A 19,257-nucleotide genomic window follows, 5' to 3' on the forward strand; every position below is an offset into this window, starting at 1 on the left:
AAAAAAGAAAATTATTTTATCATTGAGGCTGTGTCTGAAATCACACCCTGTGTGTATTTAGTTCATTATAAATGTCCTGTATATTATGAATTCAATCTGAACTTGCATATGTCATGTTGTTATTGTCATGTGACCTATAGCGCCATTCAGAACTCCTCTCCCATGGCCTCATGGGATATTAAAGTGTCCATCAGATGCTCACCTCAGAGTCTTGCAGGCGTTAGCAAGCCATCTGGGTACCTTCCAGCTGTTTTATGAATAACATGAATTCGGATATGCTACTTACAGTGGCGTAGCCACGGGTGTGCCAGGTTTGGAATTAAATGTTGCTTGGTGTATTTGTATAGAAAAGCACTAACATTTAAGAACATTTTGGCCTGAAGCTTCTGTTTACATTTCTGTGTTGGACAGCTTAAACACCAATGCAGCTGACTGAATGTTGTTTTGTTCATGAACCTCTCACCGTTATGTGTGGGCTTATAGGCCATGCCATTATGCAAGGTATTTGACACTGAACAATAAATCTTACAGCAAACAGCCTAATTTAAAGAAGGCATAATTGCTGTTAAGACCAAAACACATTTAAATGGCAAAGTTGCAGTTTTCTGTTTTTTTTTTTTTGGTTGATGTGATGCTTTATGTGTGTAGTTATTCATGTGCTGGTAATGGCTATCTTTTGCTAAATGGGAATGAATGTGATAGAGAGGGCTTAAAGTGAGGCTGTATGCTTCACTACCAGCTGTTTATTATTACCGCACAACAGGAGGGTTGCCATGAGATAAATTTGAACTTTGCAGTGGTGTTATTGGGAAGAGGGTCTTTCAAAACATTGATTAGAAAAGACATAAACAGGGAGCTGTGAGCTGATGGGCTCATTTTAAAGAAAAAGCAAACTGCCCCCACCATTAAGTATGCTTGGATAGTTTCTGTAAGTCCATTTTATGAGTTCTAGGCTTTATCTAATGCAAGAAGAAGTTACCATGGCCTTGAATTTGGACAGTACCTCTTAATGTTTTTGACTTTGTGGAATACAGCACATTTTTAACTTTTGAAATGCAACAAAGACGTGATGCTCTCAAGAGTGATTTATTACCTTCTAATCTTGTGATTTGAACAAAAAGCACTGGAGAAAAGTCACATTTCTTCAATCTGATATTGTTTGAACAGGTTAACTTAGTTGTGAATGATTTGCCTGAGCATGATTTAGCATCCCCAGATTCTGGATATTTTCCAAGGTGTTCTACTCACCTGCGTGTTCTCCCAGTCTAGAAATCTCTTATCATGGTTCACTGCCAGGCCTATAGTGCTGACACTATGTGAAATACAGTATTTTTTTTATAGATATATTTAAATATGTGACCTTGGACCACAAAACCAGTCATAAGGGTAAATTTCCCGAAACTGAGATTTATACATCATCTGAGAGCTTAATAAAACAGCTTACCTTTGATATATGGTTTGTTAAGATAGGACAATATTTGGCCAAGATGCAACTATTTGAAAATCTGGAATCTGAGGGTGAAAAAAAAAAAAAAAAACCCGAAATACTGAGAAAATCACCTTGCAAGTTGTAAAAATTAAGCTCTTAGCAATGCATATTACAAATAAAAAACTTGGTTTTGATAAATTTATGTTAGGAAATTTACAAAAGATCTTCATGGAACATGATCTTTACTTAATATCCTAATGGTTTTTGGCATACCCCAGCCACTTAAGACTGGTTTTGTGATCCAGGGTCATATATACACATCATAGACTTAATTAGAAGAAGAAGCAAGTTACCAGCTTGACTCAAGTCATTCCAAAGTTATGTGTGATCTGTGCATAAATTGTTTCATTTTTCAGGATCACTTACAGCACAGTTGTTAATATTTGTATTACTATTATATCGCGTTATTGTAAGAGCTGCATTTTACTGGAGATGTATTTCACAAGTATTAAAGGCATGAGTGAACAGCTTTGTGATGGTACTGTAGAATCTTCACCTGAGAGGAAACTGACTTGGAAAATGTGCCACACAGCCTGTTTCTCGTCACTTAAAAGGGAAGTTCCTAAGCTTTGAGAATCTCTTGACTCATTCTTGATTCTAAAAACAATCTGTGTTTATGAGAGCTTCTGTCCTGGTATCTCACAGAGAGGCGTGAGTAATAGACTGGTGAGAGATGGAGACACACACAGAGTTTCCATTGGTCTTTTGTTTGGGACAATCTCCGGTATGTCAAACAGTTAACCATAAGCATTAGGATAAAGATAGCGACATCCTTTCTAAACAATAACCCACTCTAACTTAGCCTTAAGGGACAAGAAAACTTAAAAATACATTTCATTTTTCATTTAATCAGATATTTTTATTCAAATTCTTAAAAGGGGTAAACCTTCATTAAGATTTTTTTTTTTCATAATGGATATATAACCATAAGACTGGACATAATACATGTAAACCAATGTCACTGAGTATATAATTACAGCATACAAGCAAGTATTGAAGTTTATGGCATGTTTAAACTGAGACTTAAAGTGTTTGTTCGAATATTACATAAACACTATGCAAAAAGGTGTTCAGACGGCACAGTTCCTTCACAAACAGTCATGCTCTTTTAACGTGATTCTCTGAAACATTAAACAATAGAATTATAGTAATTATATATAATTAATTCAATCTCTACATAGGTTTTAATTATTTTCAATAACATTACATTTAACAGTGAACATAAAAATGCAATAACATTTCAATGACAAACACTACTTACACTTAAATAGTTATAGACAAATGACTTTACTAAACATGGATTAAGACATTATATATGGTTTTTACTTCTCAAGGTAACTTCATTTTTACTGTCCTTGTTAGTCAAACCTTCTTTGTCTAACTCATGACACCAAGCCATGAAGCAGAAACAACAAAAGAAAAGTTTTCAACTACTGATATCACTAAAAAGTTTGAAGTCACAGGTTGGTGGTGGAATGTGTCATGGAGAAGTTCTCTGTGCGAATACGCACCACTTTCTCCACGGCCGGAGTGGAGTAAAAAAAATGGCACGTGAAGACCTGCTTGCAGGCTTTTCTGAAGTTTTCAGAGAGGAATGCATAAAGAATGGGGTTGACACAGGAGTTTCCATAGGTCAGGCAGTGAGAGATGATGCGAAACGCAAAAGTGGCATGATTCAGTGGGAAATGGCCAAATTCTACCCACATAGCGATAATGTGGTGAGGCATCCAGCAGATGAGGAACACAGTGACAACCAGCAACACCGTCTGAGCTGTCTAGAAAACACAGAGAGAGAGAGAAGACAAAGGGTGGTTAATCATACCTCAGATGACCTGATTTTATTACTTCATTTTTCTCAGGTATACAGAAACAATAAACTTTCCTTAAATAATTAACAGTGTTTAAACCTGTTAGCACTTGCAAATGTTATTCTGTAAAAAGTACAGGTCTCTATTAACCCCTTCTCAAGCACCACGCTCCCCACACCATTTTGGCTGATGAATCTTCCTGACTATACTATACATATACTGTATTTACAAAGTTGACACTTATACGTTTACTGTCCAAGACTCAGACTGTTATGAATATGGAGATATATAAGCTCAAACATAAAAAAAAAAAATATATATATATATATATTAAAAAAATTATGTGAATGTGGTAAATGGTTTTAGAAACACAATGAAACTGAAGCCACAAATGTGCTCATGCTTCATCTCAAATCTGAGGTCGTTATATCTAAAACTATGCATTTTATGAAACATTTTCAAGACCATGTCATGTGTGTTTTTATAGAAGGCTAATAAAATAATCTATTGCCTCTTATAAGCTCCTCTGCATGCTATTGTCAGATGTCTGGCATAGCAAACTACTCCATTCACTTGACAAACTTTTCATACCTCTGCCAGGTATGAGATATAATCCTTGTTATTCTTTTATTATATATTTTTTTGTTTTATTCAGCCATTATTAGCCTTTATTCTGTCATTACTTGGCTTACCAATCCATATCACTTTGAATCCAATATACATTTGCCAACCTATTATAAAAAGTTTTTTTTAATAAAAAAAAAAAAAAATTTCTAGTGACCTTACATGATTTATTTTGACAAAATACATGAAATATAATGCACCTGTTCAGCCGGTGCATTAGGGATGACATTAGCCCTCTGTCTGTTTGGGGCCCTCGGGGCCCGGCGCGACCGCACCAGTTGCACCCCCCTAAGGACGGCCCTGATATCAATATTTCTCCAAGTATGCACACTTTTGGACTATAAGCACTTATTGATGCTGTTTAGTAAAGCTATGTGAGCACAAATAAATGTCTGGTTTCTCAACATAACTGTGGTTCTCTTAGAGGAGGGAACGAGACATTACGTATGGGGAAACCCTTTTCCTCCGAAATGCTGAAGCCTGATAGAATCACTCTGTTTCTCCGTAATAGCCAATGGCGTTCAAGCATTCATCTGATTGGCAGTGCTCAGATACACTATATTTGATGTCTATGAGGAGGTTTTCCACACGGCAGTTTACTTAGGCCCAATCCAAATACTAACCCTTGGCCCTTCCCCTTTCCCCTACCCCTCCGTTTCGCGCGTTCACGTGAAGGGGTAGGGGTTTCTCGATTCTCTTTTGGTTGGAGGGGTACAGGTAAGGGGAAGGGCCAGATAGCCCTTCAAACGAAAATTTTTCGGAAACACACTTCAAACGAAGGGGTATGAATTATCTTGGCAACATGGCTGCTACAGCGAACAAAAAGACACATAAATGTAAGCTTTTTTTGGCATAAATAAAGATTTTAACGAAAAAAAGGGGTATAAAATAGAATTGGAACTGGGGCTTAATGTCCCATTCCCCACTCTCAACATTACGTAAGGGGAACTTATAAAACCCTGCTGTGTGGAAACTGTGGTGGTTCCAACTCGAAAAGAGATGATACAGTAGACTACATGCAGTAGCAAGCAAATCATTGTGGTATCCCCATTTGTAGATGTGGATCAGCTGAGAGTGAGCTGATGTGGGCTTGACTGACGTGACCTGCCACAACTAACGCTATGCTCGATTTCTGTCTATAATAACACAATACAGCAATAGATTGATACAATCAGGCTTCAACACCTCAAATAAAAAGGTTTTCCCGATACATAATGTTGACTGACTCAATAAGGGTAATGCAGCAGACGTGACTGAATTTGAATGCATGTTGTTATTCTATTCAGAATATCATACATTACAGATTTCTACATTTTTTTACTGCTGACAAAAATTAAGAAATTACTGTCACTGCAACTGAGTTTTATCGAAACAGTGGTCAAATATCGAAGCTGGAGTCTTTAATCTTTCTAATGATACATAGTTTGTCCAACTCAAGTAAGTGTGATGCTTAAATGTGCTGTGAATGTGAAACACAATCTGAGGCCGCAGGCAATCTTTGTGTGTTAAGAGGTTAATAGATGACAAAATTTGAGACTCAACAGAGCGTATGATTTAGAACGGTAATAAAGCCTTTGCCATTACGGTAAATGGGAAGAGGGTCACTGTAAGTAAGCTGGGAATAAAAGGCCGGACAAGTCATTATAGAAGGCCACAGCATAAGAATGGAGACTGTTTAGATGACAGATGCTTTTGGTCTCGTTTGCTCTGAATTGTTTTCCAAAACGGTGTTGAAAATGTGGAGATTGAAGTGGTAACAGTAGGACATTTTCTTCTTCATTTCTCAACCTTTCTCAACATGATACAAAGCAGATGACACCAAGTGATCCTTTCTGTGGGCTTGATAATGCATAGCTGTCACAGATGAAGCGACGCATCCTTTGAGTGGGTAGATGAAGCCCCACACCAGAAGATGAATGATGAAAGGATAATGAACTAAAATATGACACTAAAATTAGCAATAATGCGTAGAGATATAAAATACATCTCCTAATGGATGTTATGTAGTCGCTCGGTTTAAAATCAATAAAATAGATGGTGCCTGGCTATATGAAAGATGTTTTCAGAGAGGTTGGAAAAAGGAAGCCAATTTCCTGAAGATTACATTTACTTCCACAACTTTTTGCAGCAGGTTGTTTTCACCACACAGGGAAAGCAGACATTGCCTTCCCCCAATATTTGAAGTCATTACCAGTTGGCAACGGCCAAGTAGACAGCATCTGCCTAGCAGACGTCACAGCCCACACACTGTGATTTGCTTAAGGTTAAGTACTGCTTGTAACAGAATACTTCTGAGTAAATCAACAAAGGTGCAGACAAGATTTTAGAGCTTCACCAGGCCCTGAAGAAGGCCGAAATGGAGCATAAAGGTGTTTTGGTGTTCTGTAACTCTGCTTCCACTGTGAATTGGCTGGGTTACTCACTGGAGGAAATGGGTGTTCGTCATATGAGGCTCCAGGGAGAGATGCCTGCGACTATGAGAGAAGGGATTTTCAGGAACTTTCAAAGAGGGAATGTTGATGTCCTGATATGCACTGACATTGCTTCGAGAGGTTTGGACACACAGAGAGTTGGACTTATCGTCAATTATGACTTCCCTGAGACCCACACAGATTACATCCACCGGGCAGGGCGTGTGGGGCGAGCCGGTGGCTCCGAGGGAGGGGAGGTGCTGAGCTTCGTCACACACCGGTGGGATGTGGAACTTGTGCAGAGAATAGAGACAGCGGCCAGGAGGAGAACATTTTTACCAGGGATGGAATCAGAGATTCAGAAACCCAGGAATAAGACAGAAAGAGAGATGAAAGAAAAGTGACTAAATTAAGATCTAAACTTTAGCCTTACAAAACAATGAAATGTTTATTGCATATTTGTTGTATTAAACTTTAAAATAAACATTTAAAGAACAGGTCATTCTAAATCCTATGTTCAAATTTAGTTCACCTGAAAAACCTGAAAAAACATTTTGTCATTTATTTGTCCTGATGTTGTTCCAAAACTATGACTTACTTTCTTCCGTAGAACACAAAAGATATTCTGAACTCTGAACTGATATTCTCTCTCTCTCTCTCTCTCTCTCTCTCTCTCTCTCTCTGTGTGTCTCTCTATTATTTTGGACCCCCTTGAATATCATTGTATGGACACAAACAGCTGAAAGCTTCTGTACAAGAAAAAAAAAACATCATATAGATTTGGAATTAAAGCGTCCTTTGTATATTTGTTGTACTGAACCTTTAAAGAACTAAACATTAAAAACATTTTGGCCTAATGCTTCTTTTCAAACTTGTATTAGACATCTTATGGTCTTCAAAAAAGAAAATTATTTTATCATTGAGGCTGTGTCTGAAATCACACCCTGTGTGTATTTAGTTCATTATAAATGTCCTGTATATTATGAATTCAATCTGAACTTGCATATGTCATGTTGTTATTGTCATGTGACCTATAGCGCCATTCAGAACTCCTCTCCCATGGCCTCATGGGATATTAAAGTGTCCATCAGATGCTCACCTCAGAGTCTTGCAGGCGTTAGCAAGCCATCTGGGTACCTTCCAGCTGTTTTATGAATAACATGAATTCGGATATGCTACTTACAGTGGCGTAGCCACGGGTGTGCCAGTGCCACCCACAGTGGCAGCTGGCACACCTAAAAATAGATGCAGAATTATTTTTTATAGTCTCAATAAAAAATGTTTACTAAACTTGGGCTATTGTTGTTTACTTAGAATATATACATATTTTTAAATCAACCCTTTCACGCGTAAATTACAAATATTTTAACTGACCCCTTGTTTCTATGGTTACGCGTCTTGATTGTCACGTGACACACCGCAGCCACTAACAGATGTATCGGTATTCGTTTTATTTAATTTTTCATTTTTTATTAAAATATAAACACAAACTTGCTTACCATGTCAACTATCTGATATTCCGATTCTTCGTTTAAAAACCTTTATAAATTATCTTGATCTATAACGAGATGAGCGCTGCAGTTCAGAGTCCTGTCAGCCGGATTTAACGTACAGCACTCGAATTCCCCAGTTTTTCCCGAAATACATGAAACAAAATAAGTGGCTGTTGAACTGGACGAAGAATAGAGTAAACTTCATTGTTCTGCTATGTGTGTCTGATATATGAATAAAACACGTCGGCAAATTACATTTGATTAGATAGTTTTTGCTGCTTCCATAGACATCAGTGTGTATTTTACAAACTACCAATGTATTGTTTTACTAGTGATTAAGTATATTTAAATGTATGAAACCTAAAATAAACATTATGTGGTTGAAAACACTGCATATTAATTGTGATATATGACAAGCACTGAGCGCGTCCGTCTCTGACTCAGTGCCAGCCAATGCGCGAAAGATGTTTGAATCTGGCAGTTCTGTGATGCCACTGAACATTCTAAATCATACTTTCAGGGGAACATAAATAAGAATCCAAAATATGGTGCAATAATGCTAAAAATGTTAAAATGTAATTTACATTTTAAATTATTTTTGTTAAAATATATCTGTCGACATTTGGACTGCCAACCAATCAGCAAACAGCAGCTAACTGTGACCCCTGCAGTCTTTGATATAAACAACAAAATCAACATTGGAAGAGTCAGGATAGTTGCATGCAAATATAGATTATATACAATGTATTTGGCAGATTAGGGTTAACCCTAAACCTAACCTTTAATGTTAGAACATCAAAATAAAACAAATACACAGTATAATGGTTTAAAAAGACCTGGATACTTGAAACTGAGTGTGGGCGAGTGATGGAGAGAGAGAGAGAGAGAGACCCCACTATGATTAGTCACAGGATGAGAGTCTAGCAGAGTGCAGAAAATTTTCTGGTAGATTGGTGCCATTCTCCCTTGGCCCTAGAGATGTGCTTTAGCCATTAATATCCTTCAGAGCTTGAAAACATGATAGAATGATTTAATATTACAAAAGGTTAACACTTCTTTTAGTTTCTTGGCTCTAACATGTGAAAGCTGTGATAATAGTTTGATACTCATATATATTTGAGATTGCTTGATTGTTATTAAGCAATGTTATACACAAAGTCCAGATAAACTACTGGTAATGACGTAGAGTGACTGGCATATTTAACTGGTGAGATAAAGAGATAAATATAAAAATATCCAAGCAGGAACCACAGAACAAATAACAATGTTTGGAAGCCATGTTCCTTCTCTACATCTTTCCCTATGGATTACTAAGGACATTTTGTGGAGCAAATATACCATGCTGCTTCTCACAATAAGGTTTCTTTGTTCTTGACTTCAATAGAAATGAAGACAGACATGGTTTTCTTAGAAAACACAGCTGGAGATATTACAGGACAGGATTGGATTAAAGTAAATAAGTTAAAAACAAACTGTTTAATTTCTCCTTTGATGGTCATTTCATCTTCCTTTAATCTCTCCCCTCAATGCTCATCATTCACAATCCATTTAATCAGAGGTGTGCACCACTGAGTCATTCAAAACATGTCAGTGTGGTCCACTGTTGTTTTCCATCCCAACGACTTTCAATGTTTGGTCAAATATCATCTTTAGCGTTCCTCAGAAGAGAAAGTCATACAGGTTTGAAGTAACATAAAGGTAAGTAAATAATGACAGATTTTTCTTTTTGGAGTGAACTATGCCTTTATGAAAGCAAATATAGTCAGTGTCATGTTAACTATGTTTACCAGCAAGGGACACATAATTAATTCCTATAGTACGTGAAAACCACAATTATTTGAGTTTCTACAGGGTTTCTCTTTTTCTGATTCAAGAATGACAACATGGTCCTTAAAAAAATAAATAAATAAAAAACAGTCAGTACTTTAACATTAAAGGGAAACTGATGCACAACCACTTAGACCTGCAACCACTGTTTTCCAGAAATGAAAGCATTCCCATCGACAGGCATAACAGCCATAATGATGCCATCTATGCAGAAATGCCTGTCGAATTAAGGTGAAATAGAAGCTGGAGGCACTAGGGTCATCGCAATGAAACATCTTAAAAATTATGACAAACGTTTCATTTTTCTGACTGTGAAATTCAGCAGAAGGAGGGGCTCCATGGGAAAGCCTCCAAATCATATCTGTGTCCACACATCAAACAATAAACAAAATCTATACACACACTGAGAGGCATTTTCTTCCTTGCATTTGATGACTGACCATAGCTCTGTCCACTGTTTCACAGACACACAAAAAAACTGACATTATGAGTGAATATGAAAATTTTTGATGGTGTGAATGGACTGCAAAACATAATGGGGGGCTAATAACAGCTCTCAGACTGAATTCAAACATGATTACTGTTATTTTCCCTCTCCCACCATCCACAGAACCAACTGTCTGAACCCTGGGCGAAGGAAAACAAGTTGTTTATACAGCACAGTTTGTGAAGGTAACAGTTTGCAGCCTGTTACGACTGAAAGGGTTTGTCAGTGGTCAGACACCTGTTGTGGCCTCCACTGTCTGCAATTATCTTTCCATTCCCTTCTCCGTGTTCTCACCTTTGGTCTTCTTTCTTTCTCTTTGTTTTGCTTTCTCACAAATAATGATCTATTTCTTCCCATTTACTTAAATAATCACTGTCTTCTTTATTTTCATCACATTTTAGTGTTATCCTTCTATGCTACACAGAGACAGTAAGAAGATAAGTCGATCTGCATCAGCTGCATCAGGATTGTAATTCACTGCTTACATGAAAATGAGCTTTTGTCAGTTATAAAGTGAAATTGTAAGTGTTGGAGTGAACAATATAGAACTGCTAACAACTTACAAATAAGTAGATGATGACTTTCAGATTTATTGTCAGGGGCCCTATCTAAACAGATGACAAATAGACTGAGTATGGGAAATCATTAAGAGAAGATTTATGTTCTCCTAGTCAGGTTAGTTTTGGCTATGAAAATGATGATGTGTTTAATCATAATCTGTCGAGGCTTGATCATGATCTAGTTAATATACTAACACATTAGATCGTAGTTTGTGTGTTCAGAATCAATGAAAACTGTCTTTTGGCAGATTAGAAATTCATTAGCTCTATAGAGATTGGTGGTTGGTAATATGATGTATGATATTCCCTTATGTTTAGCTAATCAAGCAAATTTTGAAAGGGGTCATATGATGTACTATGATGTACTATATGATGAAAACATTTCTGGAATCTGCATCTGAAATAGCATGTATTTACACAGTTTATGTATCTCAGAGGGGACATAGATTCATTTAAACTGCAGTTACAGATGCATAAATAAGCTTGATGACATGTTTTTAATATAAAACGTTGAAACGTTGATATTTGAAATAATTTAAAACACGGGGGAAAAAAATAGTCGAAATGTGAAGTTAAGGCCCAATCCCAATTCTACCCCTTAGCCCTTCCCCTTTCCTTTCGTGAAGGGGTAGGGGTGTCTCGATTCTCTTTTGGTTGGAGGGGTAGGGGTAAGGGGAAGGGCCAGATAGCCCTTCAAACGACTTCAGGACCACAATTGAAACGAAAGGGTATGAATTATCTCGGCAAAATGGCTGCCTGAGCGAACAGAAAGACATAAATGTAAGCTTTTTTGGCATAAATAAAGATTTTAACGAAAAGTTATCATTTGTTTTGTGTTACATTCAATTGTGAGTTCATATTAACGGTCATGTTACTCAAAGAAATGTTTGCAAAAAATCACTAATATTTACTAACATCATATCATTACAGACTGGTTTCTCCCAAGGTTTTTTTCTCCACTCTGTCACCGATGGAGTTTCGGTTCCTTGCCTCTGGCTTGCTTAGTCGGGGTCATTTCATCTACATCGATATCATTGACTTGATTGCAAATAAATGCACAGACACTATTTAAACTGAGATTTCCTGTTCATCATAAGTTATTACTTCTATATGGTTTTGTTTTGGACTTTCTGCACGAGATCACCGTACGGCTTCGAGTATGAATTAAAAATACACTGCATGAGCGTTTTGAGCACTCCAGATATTCACTTCTTTTCATTTTGGATACAAATAAAACGTCAGGTCATGCATAGACGATCGATACTGTTTCTTTGAAATTAAATCTAGATTTAAATCTAGAAAACTCTCCATAAGCACACCAGCCCGAATAAAATATAGGAGAAGCATTTACATTAAATTTAAATGAAATATAACAATTGCAGCTAGTATACAGTACACACAGGTGCCTGTTCTCTTTCATTCGTGCTGTTAGATTGGGAAACGTTTAAAGGGCATCCAGGGGTCTTGTCTTTATATTTTCTGACTAAAAACAATTATTTAGAACTTTTATTTTTACAGTATTTAATAAAAAATGTAGAGTGCCTTAAAAATAATGACCAGATCACTGATAAAACTTATCCTTATACTGATTTTATCATCCTCTGATTTATACTTATAAATCCTGTTTATACTATTATTATCATTCAAATCCTGTTTATACTATCATTATCATTCCAAAAATTATTTGAATATAGCCTAATTTTATTTTAAATAACAAATAAATAAATAAAAAATTCTACAACAACTGCTGTCGTTTATTCTATAAACATCTCAGCAAGGAGCACATCTCTATTAAAAGTCATGCTCCATGTGCCCCTTTTATACTTTGAGCACTTGCCCCTCCAAAGGTCTCTGCATGGCCCTGAGTTTGACCTTCCAAAAGAGAACAAAACTAGAAATCAGTGGTTAAGTTGTATTAACAACGCATTTCTGTAAGACGCTTGAGGCATTCGGCCAATCACAACGCACTGGATTGCTGGCCAATCAGAACACACCTCGCTTTTCAGACCGATGAGCTTCCTTTTTGAAGGAAAGATGTTAAAAGGAAAGACTGAACATTAAAATGGTTTCATTTGATTCTGAGACTGGAGTATTTATTACATTATTGAAATTATGAAATCATTAGGATGATGTCAGAGATTTATTGTACACATTATGAATATTTAAAACTTTATTTTTCATGTGCAAGAAGAAGAGACACAATTATTTTTACGTTAAAATAATACCTATTATTATGTTACTTCTATCTGAGAAATCATTTTTTTTACCAGTACTTTTATTCAAGTACAGTTTTACCACGTATGTACCCTTTATTCATGTTTTAGAACTGTCTGTCTTACTCAGTACCACATCTGACTGGCAAAGTGAGATTTAATGCTAGAACTAAAAGAAACAGATACAGAACCACAGTTAAAGCATTCAGGTACAAGTACTTATGTTAGTGCTATGTCCTTGATAACCATTAGATCCTTTCAGCTCTGTGCAAAGTGAGGAAGAAAGAGAGAGGTAGTGCTGTTCACACAGTGTGCATTCTTGTGTTTAAAAAAGCTAGATGGAGCAGAACAGAACAAATCGCAGGTGTCTCAAAACACCCTTTTAAAAGCAGAACTCTTTTTTTTTTTACTTCTTGTCACGTTTATGAATCTTTTATCTTGCTTCAAAAATAACTACACCAACAATACCAATCACATTTTCTGTGACTTGTACTTATTTCTATCGGCTGTTGTTTACCTATTATTTATAGCCACCTTCATTCCATACTATTAATCATTAAATGCTCCGTGAACACCTCAGGTATCATGAAGGTCACAGGCTCGGAGGTGCATTAATTCAACAGAGCTGTGAGCTCACTAAGAACCAGCTCACTCACAGAAACTTTCTGCTTAGTTTCGAGTTAGTTTTGATTTAGATGTCACTGAAAGTGATGCATCTGGGTGAGTAAGTTGTTCACTGTGTTATCTGTCCATCCATTTAGACCAGTGTGACCTTTTGCAGACAGATAGGTGGGTATTATCAGCCAATCACAACACATTGGCAGCAATTAACAGTAAAATTTAGGACGATACCCACTGGCAGCTTGTGTCGCAAGCATGAATCAATGCACGGTGGTCATTAAATATGTAAAAGCTTAAGCTCACTGCTGACAAAAGTTTTTAAAAGTAAAATTTAAGTTAGTGTTTTGATATGCTGTTTATCCTCTCGGGGCACTGCACATCGTCAGCCACTGTTAGTTTTGGCAGCGACATTAATGCATTGATCTCAAAGGAAATGGAATCCTTGCTGTGGTGTGCAACACCCTTGTAATGGGTATCCCTTTGATGTGGCTGCTAGCTCAGACTCTTTGTCTTCTGAGTGTCTCTTATGTATGCTTTACATTATACACACACTAACACATCTTTCACTTTCTCATTCTTAAAGAGGTCATATGATGCTATTTTCAAAGCCCATTATTTTGTGAAATGGGTGTAATAGATAGGGGTGACCCTGAATAGTCGATGATTTGATGCTTCGAATGGTGGAGCCCGATTCAACTACTAATCTCACAGATGAATATTAGTGGGGTGTTTTTATCATGCTATATGGGTGTGCTCAAGGCCGTTGCTAGGAGTGAAAGGTGGTTACAATTATAGGGGCCCACAGCTGAGAGGGGCCCCCTAGTGATCTCAACTGAAAACTAATCATTTTCACGTGTTTTTAAGCCTTGCCAATCGAAACATTCAAAAGAGTTTAAAGCATTCAAACACGAAACGCAGTAACAGGCTACTCGCATGCTGTGTTTGGTGAGCACGCAGAGAGCCGTGTCTCACAGACAGAAACACCGAACCTAGCTCTCCATGCAAAGATTGTGTCCTCCTGCACCTGAACGAGCAAATACAGATCACAGTTTAAACAAACAGAAAAAGATGTGAAAGAGCCCAAATTAGCACCCGCAGTGTTCTGGTGTTCAGGGGGCAGCCAGAGAAACACGTCTCAAAACGCTTGAACACCGAATTTGCCTCTTCTTGCTCTTGTACCGACAAATACATACAAAATATGTCAGAATACCCTGCTTGGAAAGTATGTTAGAAAAAACTGTTGGTTATGTCTTAAGTGAAAGCAAACAGTTGAGAAAGAAATCAGATTTGTATCATTATAATGGATGCATTGTCTATTATAGTGACTGCGCCTAATTTACTAACTGCTGTCGGTGTCCTTAAAGTTAATCCAAGAAAATGAAAGACATAAAATCACTCACTGCTCTTGACTGAATTACTTTGTAGTTTTAACAAGAATTAATCCACAATCAAACCAAATATTATTCAGACACCAGATATAATTTTTGATATTTTTTTACTAGTGGGTGCAGGACTCTAGTTCATTTATTTAAGTGATTATAGCAAAATAAAGCAAACTGTGACGTATTATACCCAAAAAAATTTCATACTGTGTACTACCAGTGAAATTGATTAAAAAAAAAAAAAAATTCCAAAAATTATTCAGACACTTTGACCTGACCATGTTTTGCTTACATGTTTTTTCCTGATTTGCTAATGCAACTTTTTTTTTTACAACACAGACGACATAAAATTAAACATTGCTTGGTAATTGTTCAACAAAGTATTGATACAGTAGTTGTGTAAATATTGTCATACTAACAGTTGTCTGAAGTTTTGGTTGATTGTAATCCATTACACAGGCCTACCTTTCTATCAACGTTAGCTGACATTATAAAGATTAATTTGTTCTGACATAGTTTAACTCTGAGTTCTTGTCATATTTTATTACCATTTTCTAAACTATAGCAAATAAACTGTGATAATGTAAGAAATGTTGAACGTGTGAATAAATTTTGGTTTGACTGTATATTTTATTTTACATTGAAGACTATGCAGTGCTATTTTACATTTAATTACTCTGTAATTGGACACCTACAAACTTGATAAAACTCCAACATTGTGTAAATAGCACAAATAAATAAATAGAACAAACATACAAATTAAACAATTTCAAACAGGGCCCACTGGTACAACCTGCACTAGGGCCACGCTGACCCCAGCTACGGGTTCTTCTCTTAATCTGAGAAGAAAGAATTTTTCAAAATAAATATTTTAACGTGCATGAAGAAATCCAACCACCCAAACTGACTCAAACTGACACAGACAGAGTGAAAGACTGGGTACCAGGGATTTGCATATGGTGAATATATTATTTATCTCGTATAAGATGCATTTGGTTGAGTCGTGCTGCAGTAAAGTTCTTCATTGTAGTTCTACAGTGATTACAGTAGCAGGACAAACAACAATCCATAATATTAAAAACTATGACTGGGACTGTCATATACATAACATTAGTCATATACATAACTATTATAATAAAATGCAGTGAATTTTTAGTTTAGTTATTGATTTCTGAACGTTGTTGCATGAAAAACGTGTTAACAAAAGTCATTCAGAGCTAGACAGACTACGTTCATGCATTTGGGGCATTTTGTGCAGATAGCCTATAAGTCGTAATATTGACGTTAGGTTGCATAAATAGCAAAGCATATTCTACAGTATATGAGATAAATGAGTTTCCCATTAAGTCCCAAAAACATGCTATCAAAAACTTTATTCTACTGGACATCTTCAGCGCGCACAGCTGAAAACAAAAATGCAGAACATTAATAACTACTGTCATATACATAACATTATAATGAGAGCATTAAAAAAATGTGAATTCTTACAGTTTTGCTGATGTTTATTGTTAACTACCTTTTAATCAAAACATTATTTGTGTGTTAATGTCTGTAATTATGGCTGTTGAATGTCTGACTTGACTCTTGTTAATGTATTTTGTCCCCTGCACCCCAAACATACAAATCTGATTCCAAAAAAGTATGGACACTGTACAAATTGTGAATAAAAACAGAATGCAATGATGTGGAAGTGTCAAATTTCTATATTTTATTCAGAATACAACATAGATGACATATCAAATGTTTAAACTGAGAAAATGTATAATTTTAAGGGAAAAATAAGTTGATTTTAATTTTCATGGCATCAACATATCTAAAAAAAAGTTGGGACAAGGCCATGTTTACCACTCCGTGGCTTCCCCTCTTCTTTTTATAACAGTCTGCAAACGTCTGGGGACTGAGGAGACAAGTTGCTCAAGTTTAGGAATAGGAATGTTGTCCCATTCTTGTCTAATACAGGTTTGTAGTTGCTCAACTGTCTTAGGTCTTCTTTGCTGCATCTTCCTCTTTATGATGCACCAAATGTTTTCTATGGGTGAAAGATCTGGACTGCAGGTTGGCCATTTCAATACTCAGATCCTTCTTCTACACAGCCATGATGCTGTAATTGATGCAGTATGTGTTCTGTGGTCACCAGCAATGGTGAATGGCACGGTAGATTGTGTCCACCGACAATGTTTTCTGGAAGTGTTCCTGAGCCCATGTTGCTATTTCCATTACAGTAGCATTCCTGTATGTGATGCAGTTCTGTCTAAGGGCCCGAAAATCACGGGCATCCAGTATGGTTTTCTGGCCTTGACCCTTACGCACAGAGATTGTTCCAGATTCTCTGAATCTTTTTTGATGATATTATGCACTGTAGATGATGATACCTTCAAACTCTTTGGAATTTTTCTCTGAGAAACTCCTTTCTGATATTATTCCACTATTTTCGCTACAGCATTGGGGGAATTGGTGATACTCTGCCCATCTTGACTTCTGAGAGACATTGCCACTCTGAGAGACACACTTTATACCCAATCATGTTGCCAGTTGACCTAATTAGTTGCAAATTGGTCCTCCAGCTGTTCCTTATATGTACATTTAACTTTTCCGGCCTCTTATTGCTACCTGTCCCAACTTTTTTGAAATGTGTAGCTCTCATGAAATCCAAAATGAGCCAATATTTGGCATGACATTTCAAAATGTCTCACTTTCAACATTTGATATGTTATCTATGTTCTATTGTAAATAAAATATAAGTTTCGGAGATTTGTAAATTATTCCATTCCATTTTTACTAAAAATTTAACAGTGTGCCAACTTTTTTGGAATCGGGTTTTTATGATTCAACTATCAATCGACTATCAGCAAGATTCGAAAATTCCGATTTGACAATGAAAATCCTTAGTCAGGGACACCCCTAGTTATAGAATATGTTAGCATGCTTTAATGTTAAAAAAATGCATTATTTTCATGTACTGTTCATTATTGCAGATCTTCTCTGCACTGTCTTTCTAATGCATCGATTTCTACAAAGCCCCTCCTTCGAAAAGCGCAGTGTTCTCTGATTGGCAGGAGCATTGTGATAGGCCGAATATCTTAATCGTGATCATTAGCTTCCAAAACAATTACAAAGACAGTTATGGTGTCAGTTTTACTATATCATAACGGGCCCGTCCTGCTTCAGCTCTACTTGAGCGTCCAGTGTGAAGCAGAACATATTGTGAATCATGTTTGTCTTCTTTTTGCCACAAGTTATAAGCGGAGAATAGAGTATACTACATTTGGAAACATAAATCCATCTGCACTTGTTCTCATAAGAATGACAAACAATATATGTTACTCTAGACTTCACCAAACACCGCATTTGAACAGTCAATAGCAAATTATAAAACATAATTCTTATGGGCTCTGATTCAGAAATGGCAGATTGTCCTAGAAAAGTTGGAATTGCGCCATTTTTTTAAGAGACAGCCTTTGTGCACAGCCAGTCTGGTGCTCTTTTAGCTTTCCTCTATAAAATGTGTTGCACACACTCAAACATTTGGGTTGTATTGTTCTGGAAGTGTTGTAAATAAATGTTAACTTCTGACTCCTAATTGTATCCACTTTTGGAAGGCCAAAAAAGTGCCTTTGCTTTTGCATAGAAACACAAAGCGTCTCCACAGCATGTTGCCAACAACACTACCGTGATACCTAAAACCATGCCTTCTGACTCTGCATATCCATTTTTGGTGGTATTATGCAAATATTTCTACATAGTGACGTAGATATGTGAGGAAGAATTCAATCGAGGCATTTTTGGCCAGTCTGGATCAGCTTTGTCTTTTAGATAGAAAAATTAATTTTGTGGGAGACTTATACATACATATATCTTATACATACACAAACAGCTACAAAAAACCCTAAAGTAAAAAGAAAATATGAAAACGCATCATATGAATAATTTAATCTCTTGCCACAGTCAAAAAAATTTTATCTATAGCTTTACACTGTGTCATATTAATGACGTGAACAGTGTGTACAACGCTGACAGTATTCAACTGATAAGCGATGTATGAAACCAAGAATTGTGAACACAAAGCACAGTGAAAGCTGAACTAACTCATTATAAAGATTCTATTTTACTAGTTATAATACTATAATACTAGTTTATTTGATCATGTTGCTCCCCAACAAAATGCAGTCAAGAAGAGTCACTGACAGTAGGGTGAACCAGGAACATTGTCTTGAATTGAATTCTAGCGAATTTCAGCTGAAATTCGTTTCCCTTCAGTTGTAAAGCAGCCCTTATCATGCTTTACTGCTGGGATGATCCTCACACAGTAATGTGTTTTGTTGGAGTTATGCCAAACAAAATT

The 19,257-nt window shown here is 36.5% G+C and overlaps 1 protein-coding gene across 1 annotated transcript in view; it reads right to left on the reverse strand.

The window, feature by feature from the left end:
* Positions 1–2,197: 2,197 nt before the first annotated feature.
* Positions 2,198–19,257, reverse strand: part of LOC132106457 (galanin receptor type 1-like) — a 51,034-nt gene continuing 33,974 nt past the window's right edge. The window contains exon 3 of the mRNA XM_059512154.1: positions 2,198–3,264. Coding sequence (XP_059368137.1) covers positions 2,947–3,264 — 318 coding nt within the window. The 3' untranslated portion in view covers positions 2,198–2,946. The remainder of the gene's footprint in view (positions 3,265–19,257) is intronic.

This window comes from Carassius carassius, chromosome 2 (genome assembly GCF_963082965.1).
Source record: "Carassius carassius chromosome 2, fCarCar2.1, whole genome shotgun sequence".
Taxonomy (NCBI): domain Eukaryota; kingdom Metazoa; phylum Chordata; class Actinopteri; order Cypriniformes; family Cyprinidae; genus Carassius; species Carassius carassius.